This window comes from Ictidomys tridecemlineatus, chromosome 1, assembly GCF_052094955.1.
Source record: "Ictidomys tridecemlineatus isolate mIctTri1 chromosome 1, mIctTri1.hap1, whole genome shotgun sequence".
In the NCBI taxonomy this organism is placed as follows: Eukaryota; Metazoa; Chordata; class Mammalia; order Rodentia; family Sciuridae; genus Ictidomys; species Ictidomys tridecemlineatus.
This window is the reverse complement of record NC_135477.1, coordinates 34,076,125-34,087,411: the sequence shown is the minus strand read 5'-3', so window position 1 is coordinate 34,087,411 and position 11,287 is coordinate 34,076,125. Positions and strand designations below refer to the sequence as shown.

The following is an 11,287-nucleotide window of genomic DNA, read 5'->3' as shown; positions in this document are numbered from 1 at the left end:
GGTCTCCATTGCATACATTCTGAGTACCTTTTAGCCATAACATATTTTTATAGAGAGGGGAAAAAATACCCCAATCATGCCTCTGTCAAACTGAAACATTATTCTCTTTCTAAACTTTTTTTAGCAGCCATGGGAATGCTTACTCCCTTTAAGAAAGTACCTTTTTGAGGAGTGTGGTTAGGTGACCATTTTCAGAATCCACCAGTGTTATCACTAAGAGTGTGCACTCATTGAGATATTACCATCAATGACTATGCCTACAGGGGAGCTAGAACCAGGCCATTCCTGTCCAGTGTGGGGCTCCTTCAATGGACAATCTGTGTGCGGGGACTCCCCACAGGCATGGCTAAGATGTTCTCAGAACTGCACAAAGCTGAGGCTCTTCTTACCCAATTCTCCTTCCTCCCACTCAACCTGCACATGACTCAGAGCTTCTTCCCACCTACTCCTGTACCCTCTTCCTTTATTCCTTACAACCATCACCCCTAATTTACATTTTTGTCATATGTGTCTTAAAGGTCCCACTATATCTTTCAAAGTTTCTTTATCTCTTTGTTTTAGGATGGGACATAATGGTGTAGTCTGACTAGAACTGAGCATCAATGAAACTAGTTTTGAGTGTCTTTATATTCATTGTATGGGCCATGAGCATGACCTCCGGTGAAGTCCTCAACAGAGCAATTGAGCATGTGCACAATCAGTGGTAAAATATTCATTTGTCAGTTTGTCTATGCTGTTAATCTGCACTTATTATACCTGTTTCCTTTCCTGAACAGGAGACACAGAATGCTATTTAATAAGTTTATATCTCTGTCAATATCTAGCATTCTGCTACCCACAGGTAGGGCCTTTATTATTGTATTTCTTTTTTTTTTAAGAGAGAGAGAGAGAGAGAGAGAGAGAGAGAGAGAGAGGGTTTTTTTAATATTTATTTTTTGGTATTCGACGGACACAACATCTTTGTATGTGGTGCTGAGGATCGAACCCGGGCCGCATGCATGCCAGGCGAGCGCGCTACCGCTTGAGCCACATCTCCAGCCCTATTATTGTATTTCATTGAATTTAAAGCTCAATAAATTGTAATCCATGCCATTTTAATGTGACATTAACAAAGTAAAAAGATACTGCCAACTAAATGATGACATGTTACCTATTATAAGATGTATTCTGATTTCACATGTAAATGTGAGATACAATGGTGTATAAGATAGTCTTTATCTCTTCAGATCTCTCCACCCTTCCCTTTCCACAATGCTTTGGACCACTAAGCATTGCATCCTCCAGATCCCCTTGTCTCTGGTTTCTGATCATGTTCAGTCCATGAAAAGTAGAGACAGAAGGTTGAAGAGTAGTGGAGAGAGAAGTCAAAGTATTTGTTTATTTTCTTGGGTTCATTCCAGTAGGCCAGGAGTTGACAGCAGTTGCATTTATGTAATTAAGACTATATAGAGCTGGGGATGTGGCTCAGGCGGTAGCGAGCTAGCCTGGCATGCGTGCGGCCCGGGTTTGATCCTCAGCACCACATACAAACGAGGATGTTGTGTCCGCCGAGAACTAAAAAATAAATATTAAAAAAAAAATTCTCTCTCTCTCTCTCTCTCACTCTCTCTTTAAAACAAAACAAAAAAAGACTATATAGTTCTTATTGACCGACTTTGTCCTACAGCTACAGCTCACTCTCCTCCCCTCCCCATCTCATTCCCTCTTTCTCTGCTCTGGAAATCACTCCTCCCTCGCCCCTTTGAACTTAGGGATGAAAATAGCTTCCTATTATTGCTATTCTTAGAAATGTCATCATTCCTTATTAGCCCCTGTATTTGTTTCCTAGAGGTGCCCTAACAAATGATCACATCAGCATGGCTTAAACTAACACAGAATTATTCTCTCATGGTTCTGGAGGTTTGGAGTCAAATCAAGGTGCCATGCTCATTTGGAATGAGGACCCTAGGGACAAATTTCTTCTGGCCTCTTCTAGTTTCTGGTGGTTACTGGCAACTCTTGGCTTGTATGTCCATAATTTCAGTCTCTGCCTCCTTCTTCACTTGACCTTCCTTCCTCTGCATTTCTCTCTTCTCCTCTTCTTGTAAGGACACCAGTCAAAATGGATTCGAGGATCACCTTAATCTAGTATAATCTTATTTTAATTGATTACATCTACAAATACCCTGTTTAAATACAAGGTCACTCTTTGAGGTTTTTGGAAGGACAGTCCCCTTACTCTACACTTTTATAAACAGTTCCTTCAATAAATTCTTCAGATATCCCTTATTGTGTTATATATTTCATACAGGGACAATGATGATATGATGTATACCTAAGTATTCTTAAATACAGTATTTGGGTTTTTTGTTTGTTTGTTTGTTTTTTGGTTTTGGTACTGGGGATTAAACCCAGGAGTGCTTTATCATTAAGGCATACCCCCAGTTATTTTTATTTTGAACAGGGTCTTGCTAAGTTGCTGAGGGCTTTGCTAAATTTCTGAGGTTGGCCCTGAACTTCTAAGCCTCCCAAGTAACTTGGATTACAGGTGAACATCACCACACCCAGATCAGCATTTGTTTTTGACTAATAGAAACTGCTAAAATCTTGCATTAGTTATGGTAAAGGGAAATCTCAGAATACAGGAGCTTAAATAAGAAATACAGTTTGTTTTCATTATTTGTGATAGTGACATTCTATAGAGTTGGTATGAACACTTAATTAGCAAATACTGAACCATTGCTCCTGGGGAATATACACGATTAGTTTTCTGCAAGCCTCTAGTCAAAACGTTTTATTTTCATCAACCATAGGATGCATAATTTATGTATGTTTCTGCTTCACTTATTTGATATATATGGTTGATTCATTAGCATTGTAACTCCTGAAAAATAGCACTATGAACAGTTTCCAAGTACCTGAAAAAAGCTTATTAACAGATGTTCAGCACATCAGAGCCTTCTCAGATTTAGGAAAGCTAGACAGCACTTCAGCACTATGTTTGGGGGCTATTTTTTTCTTTTAATTTCTTTTTAGTTGTGGATGGACACAATACCTTTATTTTATTTATTTTATGTGGTGCTGAGGATTAAACCCAGTGCCCCACACATAGTAGGCAAGTGCTCTACCACTGAACCACAACCCTAACCCACTTGAGGGCTATTTTAAACTGCAAAAGAACTAACAAAGGGCACAAAAAATGGGGGAAAAAGTGGCATGAATAATATCATGTAAAAGAGATATATTTACAGTGTAAGAACTGAACCAAGCTGAGTGTGATGGTTCATGCCTGTAATTGCAGTTGGCTCCAGAGGCTGAGACAAGAGGATCATGAGTTCCAAGCGAGCCTCACCAACCTAGTGAGGCCCTTAGCAACTTAGCAAGACCCTATTTCAAAATAAGATATAAAAAACAGGGTGTGAATGTGGCTCAGTGGTTGAATGCTCCTGGATTCAATCCCTGGTATCTAAAAAAATATATATATTTTTAAAAAGAACTGAACTAAGAAGGCAGTGTGATGTCTTGTTGGATCTCAGCTGGAAACAAGCATGTTGGGTAACTAAAATTTTTCACCATTCTGTGCATGCCCATGTCCACAAATGATTGCAAAATCATGGTAATGATTTTGAAGTTACAAATGAATTGTTAAGATTGCTAACTTACTGAACTTTATATGCTCACAAAGGTTTTTTTTAAGTAAAAAAGAGGGAGGCAAGTGGTAATGGAAATAGAAGTTGAAATGAGATGATTGCTGACTTTGAAGATAGAAGAAGACTGTGGTCTAAGGAAGGTATGGAGCCTCTAAAAGCTGGAAAGGGGGCAAGGAAATTGATTCTCCCCTCCAGCTTCCATTGTATATTTTCTTTGAGGTTGATCTGATTGTCTTTTGCTTCCAGCATGACCTTTTCAAGGTTTCTTGTTTTTGCCTTGAACTTTGTGTTGAATATCAAGATGGGAGGTTTACCACTAGAATTTTCTTTCAGTCAGCAGAATGTGGAAAATTAAGACTCATCTTTCAGGTAACAATATGCTCAGGCAATGAGATGTGGTGGAAAGTTAGCATTTTATAAGCCTAATAATATTCTCATACAGATTTGCTTTCTGAATTAGAAATGTATGGCAGACAGTCAGCATGTCAAGCACATTGTGACATTTCCCTATGTCTGCTAAATGAATTTACAGTCAAATTGGATTAGTTTCATAGAGGAGATGCCTTACCAGTTAAGTAAAATTGAAAGAAAAAAAAATCAATGGAAACAATATCCATAAGAAAGGGAAATGTGCTTATGTATAATAGCAAAGAACTGATTCTTTGTGGCAAAGGGCGGGGTCAGAGAAGTTGTTATTGTTATGGGTTGAATTGTGTCCCCTGAAAATTTAATTAGAGTCTTAATCCCCAGTATCTCAGGATGTGACCCTATTTGGAAATTGGGTTGTAGCAGATGTGATTATTTAATATGAGGTCATTCTGGAGTAGGATGGACCTTTAATTCAACAGGACTTGGGTCTTTATTTTAAAAAAGGGGGGGTGGGGGAAGGGGGGAAAGTTACTGCTCTACTCAGGAGGCTAGAGAATCATTTGGACCCAGGAGTCCGGACCAGCCTGAGCAACATAGTGAGACCCCATGTCTTAACTTAAAAGGGGGGAGGGGAATTTGAAGACAGACACAGGGAAAATGTCACAGATAGAAGCCAAACAACGCCAAATAGTTTTATCACAGCTGACAGAATGAATCAACGCTTGCAGGCACCTTGATCTCAAACTTGTAGTTTTCAGAATTATGAGACAAAAAATTTATGTGGTTTAAGCCACCCAGTTTGTAATTGTTTCAGCAACCCTAGGAACTAATATAATTATAATTGAAGGAAGTATAAGAATAGAATCAAACCTTGTGGAAGTGCATAGGCAATTTTGATTTTGTGATTATTTCTTATCTTAATATTATGTACAAATAAAAACAATAAGAGCCAACTGCTACAAACTACATTATCATGTGAAAAATTAATTATGACTTCATTTATGCAAAAAGAATAAACCAATATATTTATAAACATAAATACATTTATACAATTAAATAGAACACAGGATGAAGATTCGAATAGCTTCTAAGAACCTCAGCCATAGACCACAGAGAAGTGATCTGAATATCTATTATATAAAAAGGTTTTATTAAAAAAAAAAAAAAAAAACTTATACCAGGTTGCAGTAGTTATTGGTGACTTCTATGGAGTGGAGGCTGTTTGGGGACCAAAGAAGATATGGAAGGATTTTTATATTTTACTCTTTATACTTGTGTATTTTTTAAAAAATGTTTAATGAAAATGTCTTCATGGAAGTTTCAGTTGTACAATGTTATGGGTGGGGGCAATATAGCAATATCTTTCAAAAACCTAAGAGCATATATCCTTTAATCCATGAATTCAATGTATGCATCTTGCAGATAAACTAGCATACGTGCACAATAAAATAATTCCTGAATAGCCTTCCCAGATAATCAAACCTACATTTATCTTTCATTTCCCTAATCTCTTACATGTAGAAACCTAATTTATGTTTTTGTTGTTTTCTAATGGTTTTATGGTATAATCTTAAATTCAAACTTATAGAAGGTAGGTACTATATCAGGATATGCCTGCCTCCCTTCCTTGATACTAAACACTACTCATTTTTTGTGTGTGTATGTGTATTGTGGTACTGGGGACTGAACACAGAACTTCATGCATGCTAAGCACACACTTTACCACTGAGCTACATCCTTAACCCCTTTATTTATCATCTAATTAATTGATTTTTAAACTTACCATTCTCTAAAAAAAGAAGAATTAATATTTGGTTGGGTACATTTTATGGACCAAGCATTTGTGTTACTGGGCAATAATTAATATAAAACAGTTTATTCTTCATGATAATGCTGCAAGTTAACTACTATTCTCATTTAACAAGAGAAGAGAATAAAACAGACAGATTAACAAATTTCTTAAAGTAACCTAGAGTAAGTGGCAGGCAGAACTAGTATTCAAACCAGTTCTGTCTGATTCCAGTACTGATGTTTGCCTACCTCACAGGAGCTGCCTCCCAGGGCCAGCACTAGAAGGAGGGAAGTAAGATAAGGCTTTAGCCTTGGGTGCAAAATGCTAAGGGAAAAAAAAAAAAAAACCCACAAAACACAGTAATAAAGATAAATGCAATATTAATATAACATTTTAATTTTTTTAAAGAGAGAGTGAGAGAGGAGGGAGAGAGAGAGAGAGAGAGAGAGAGAGAGAGAGAGAGAGAGAGAGAGAGAGAGAATTTTTAATATTTATTTTTTAGTTCTCGGCGGACACAACATCTTTGTTGGTATGTGGTGCTGAGCATCGAACCTGGGCCGCACGCATGCCAGGCGAGCGCGCTACCGCTTGAGCCACATCCCCAGCCCAATATAACATTTTAAAAAATCAAAATCAATGCAAACAATCCATATTGAACAAAATATTGAATTTTCAAATAAAGATAGGATCATTATTACCGGTTTTCCTTTTAGGCTCTAATGTAGTTTCCCAAGACACTCATCTTTAATTAAAATCATGAGTCATTGGATAAAATGTTTTAGTCGGCTTAATATGTTGGTGGTGTATAGGGCAAACCAAAAGAATGAAACTTGTGCTGTGTAAGGATGACATGCAAATCATGAAGCATTCCATATTTTTTGAGATGGGCATCATTACCCTAGGTACATGTATGACTGCACATATGGTGTGACGCTACATTGTGTACAACCACTGAAATGAAAAATTTTGCTGCAATTGTGTAAAATGAGTCAAAATGCATTCTGCTGTCATATATACCTAATTAAAATAAGTTGCTTAATTTAAAAAAAAAAAAAGAGTGAACTTAAGGAAACTTGAAGGTTGAAAAGACTTTGCCTAATCAAGATAAGTTCAGTCTAGGAATGAAGCTCAGTAGTGGAGAGCTTGCCTAGCATGTGTGAGGGCTGTGTTTGATGCCCAATACCACCAAAAAGAAAAAAGAAAAAAAAAAAAAGGTGTTCAGAAAGGCAAACTAGAATTGGAATACATAAATGTAATTCCAGTTCCCCCTGCACTAAGTAACTTGGAAATTAGAACCAAAACAAAGTGATCCAATGTCTGTGATAAGTTCTCTACCTCCCACAGACCATGCTGCAGTCCCTTGCTACTTAAGATCCTGAGGTTTTTTCCCAGTACTGACAGTAAGCCTGGGTGTACACTGGCGAGTCTCCCTTTATTTCTAATGGCACCTGTAGTGGAAAATACCCACGTTCCTCATGTTCATCTCCTTGTTATTTTAGAGATTTTGATCCTGAGGTCTCCCAACGGCAGGATTGTCCTTCTAGTCTATTCTTCCAAATGTTTTTAGGTGCTCCAGATGTGGAAGCCTTCTGTATTTCCCTAGCCATTCATCTGCCTTCCTCGGAATGTCCATGATCTTCTTGGGCTATAGCATGAAAGAATATGAGATTCTCATGTTGTTATCTCTATGCAAAACTATGTGTAGGAGGGGGCTGGGGATGTGGCTCAAGCGGTAGCGCGCTCGCCTAGCATGCGTGCGGCCCGGGTTCGATCCTCAGCAGCACCACATACCAACAAAGATGTTGTGTCTGCCAAGAACTAAGAAAAAATAAATAAATGTTAAAATTCTCTCTCTCTCTCTGTCCCCCTCTCTCTCTCACTCTCTCTTTAAAAAAAAAAAAAACTATGTGTAGGATTCTAGAATGATAACAGTGTATTTCAAGAACCTCAGATTTAACCCAAACCAATCCCCTAAATATATAGTCTTTAAGACTCTAGGACTTAGCCATCGTCATTCAGGAAGCTGATGGTAAGATCTGTCAATTTTCCTCCCACTGCAAGCAGCTGGCTCCTGTCAGTCCTTTGTTCCCATGACAGAGTCATAGCACATCTCTTCTTACAGAGCAAAGGAGCACAGGGAGTAGCATCTGTGTTCTTGGGCATACAGAGTTTTCTTAGAGGAAAGGTCATCAGACTGTCAAAAGGCACAGAGGAATTAGCTAGGAGAGGTACATCCCAATTCTAGCCATGGTTCTAGGCAATGCGGCTTCATTTTCAATACCCATTTCTGAGGACACTTGCTTTAAGTGCTAAGTTTTTTAGAGAAAGTGTATGTTGGTCCATATTTTGGGGGAGTAGTCTCCAGGTCCCCAAGTTTCCCTTTTTTGGCCATAATGAATTTTATCTAAAAGTCAGTGTTAGAGTGTGAACTCATAAGCTTGGCCGGAAAGTATGTTGAATCTGAATGTTTTAAAAAATGTGTGAATACAAGAATATATAGAATAAGTATAAAATATTTTACATTTCCTGGAGGCAGGTCAGAGAGGGAAAACATCAGGATGCAATTGTTGCATTTACTACTATTTTTAAAGGGGAGGGGTGAAAAGAACAGGTCAGCAAAAGGTTAAAACTTCATATTGAGGGGTGATTTAAATGTCCAGTGATCTCAGGCTGGTAATATAAATTAATAAAGTTGATTCTTAAGATGAAGGAATAATGGAGAACTCTAGAAAATATATCTGAAAAGAGCCAATTGTCAATCAGTAGTTTCCCTGTGAGAAGGTAAATCCAGTGTTGCCAGATCATTTTTCAAGACAACCAGAAATCTAGATTTTAATATGAAATTATCTAATTTTTAAATGTTGACAACTAATCCAAATAGGAAGAAAGAGGGAAGGAGGGAAAATGAGAAGTAATCTTAAACACGATTGATTCAAGATGTGTTTGAGAACTTAATTCAAAGTGTGCTTGGAAGTAGTCAAATGCAGCAGAATTTCCATTGCCTTGCTGGTTCTTTAAATCTAATCAGACAGTTTTTATTGTGCACCTAAAAAGTGCAAAGTCAATCATTATATCACATTAAAACTGAAATACATTAGCAGTTAATTACATGAAAGAGAGAATAGTCAAAATGAGATCTTCACACTTTAACTGTTTTCAAAAGGATGATCAAAATAAAGAGATTTATTTGTTTTCTTTAAAAAGACCTTCTAGAGCCTTCAACTTCTACATTTCTGAATTTTGAAGGTTAATGGGAAAGTTTCAGAACATTAGTTTAAAAGGAAATCAGTTTAAAAGATAATCATCCTGAAAATCTTTTCGTGGAGACAGTTTTGACCTGTCTCCATAGAAATGGTCTGTGATGCTAAGCTACACCAAAGGTCGTAACAATTCAGAAAAGGAAAAAAATTCTGTCATCTCGTCAGCTATTAGATAAGAAGACAATGAACAATTCTGCCTGGTGTACATTATCTATTGGTCATGGTTACATTTTTTCATAAATTGTTAAGGTACATTGTACCCTGCTTCTCGTGAGGAAGTCTCATCACTTTAATCACTAATCTGCCTCTTATTCCCAGCCTATCTCTGTACCTCTCCCCAGCCTACAGTTTTTGCATATTTAAATGTACACCTATTTCTGTTTCCACTATTTCTTCTGCTTTTAAACAAAATCGAGACACTTCAAAATTGTTTAATTTTTCAAAAGCAAAAACAAAACAACAAAAAACCTTTCTGCTGCTTCAGAGATTCTCCATAGCCCCCCTACACTCTCACCCCAAGCTCCCAGCCCTCCCCTGCCCCATTGCAGAATCCGAACTCCTTCACACTCTATCCTGGTACCCCTTGGTCTAAGATGCTCTTCGCTTCCCTGCCCTAATCGCGCTGACATGCTCTTCCCTCACACCTGTCCCCACGTCCCTCCCCAGACCCGTAGCCTCAGCCGTTCCAGAAATTCACAAAGAAGTTGCAGAGGGAGTGCCACTTCTCAGCGCAATAGGTCTCCGTGAGCTGTGCGTTCTCCTCCAGCCCTTCGGAGCCGGTCCCGGTCCCCTTGGGTCGCTCCTCCAAGGAGCCCGAGGTCCCCTTCCTCTTGCCTGCTCTGATCTTCCTCTCGGAGGGCTTTTCCTTGGACAGCGAGTTCGGGGGAGGTGGAGCCGCCGCCGCACGGTCTGGCGCAGGCTGCCGGGGCAGCCCCCGGCTCCTGACCCTTAGCCTGGGTTCCCGGGGGAAGCCCGCGGCGGTGGGGCGGGCGGGGAGGTACGCGCCGGGCACCAGGCGCAGCTCGGCGCCGTGGCCCTTCTTGCCAGCGCATAAGCGGGGCTGGAGCGGCGCAGGGTCGTGGCAGGGCCGCCGTTTCTTGCGTAGCCCGCCCAGCACCTGCTTCCAGTAGTGGGAGCGGCGAGCCCGGTAGGCTGCGCAGCGCTCTGGCTCTCCTCGGTAGGCACACTGGTGGCGCACCCCGTCCGGGCCCTGGCAGTGCAGCGCCAATTCGCTGCCGGCAGTGGCCCCTGGGGTAGGCAGCAGGAGCTGCCAGCTGCACACGTGCTGCTCCGGGCTCATGAAACGACCCGAAGAGCCACCCATAGAGCCAGAGGACGTTTTCACCACGCTGCCAGCTGCCCCCTTGTCCCTCCGGGCTGCAGCGTGGAGGCAACCGCCCAGCAGCAGAAGCAGCAGCAGCGAGAGAGACGGTTGTAGTTTCGAAGGACTCATGGCCCACGGTGTCCGCACTGTACTCTTCTGGGACCCCTGAGTACTTCAGTGGAGGCGAGGCGAGGCGAGGAGCATCCCCGGATCTGCGGACGGAGGCAGAAACCACTACCGACTGAGCCCTGTGCAGCCTATGCCCAGGCACATGCACCTGTGAACTTCCCTCCCCAGACTTCCTAGAAATTGGTTCCCCTAGTTGCAAGGGGCCCCCTCTGAAAAGCTTTCCTGGGAAGAAACAGCTTACTGTTTGAAACTATTTATACATTGAGATTTTTCTTCCCCATACAAACACGATAGCTAAATGATTACTGATAATTTCCTCCTTTATCCCTCCGTTTTCCACCCTTCAATAAATTATCAACAAAATGATTTCAGATTAGTTCTCTGAAATCTGCACTTTACTGCACTTCCAACTTACCGAGTTCTGGGAGAGGTGGCAGAGCCTTAGAGTAGAGGGAATGACTGCGTAGTCTGTTTTAGCCTGTTCCCAATGAATGAACATGTTATCAATGGAACAGAAGAGGCCTCCCCTGCTATGCCCCTCCCAACCAGACTTCTCTCACACTGGATTTTCCAACACACACACACACACACACACACACACACACACACACACACACACGCGGTATGACAGAAGCGGCCCTGTGATGTGAAATACATATCTTGCATTTTGCTTCCACTTTAAAAAATAATCATGCAAGGTTTTCTTTTTCCTAAAGAAATTCATCATTTATAATAGTGTATTGGAACCAAGTGCATGAAAGCAACCACCTTGTTAACAAATGCA

The 11,287-nt window shown here is 40.4% G+C and overlaps 1 protein-coding gene across 1 annotated transcript; it reads right to left on the bottom strand.

Annotated features, from left to right (window-relative positions):
- Positions 1 to 8,699: 8,699 nt before the first annotated feature.
- Positions 8,700 to 11,017, bottom strand: Fgfbp3 (fibroblast growth factor binding protein 3). Its single transcript, XM_005333735.4, has 2 exons — positions 10,919 to 11,017; positions 8,700 to 10,586 (listed from the first exon to the last, which is right to left on the bottom strand). The coding sequence occupies exon 2, from the start codon at positions 10,501 to 10,503 to the stop codon at positions 9,727 to 9,729; it is 777 nt and encodes a 258-aa protein (XP_005333792.1). The 5' UTR covers positions 10,504 to 10,586; positions 10,919 to 11,017; the 3' UTR covers positions 8,700 to 9,726.
- Between the last annotated feature and the right edge of the window lie 270 nt (positions 11,018 to 11,287).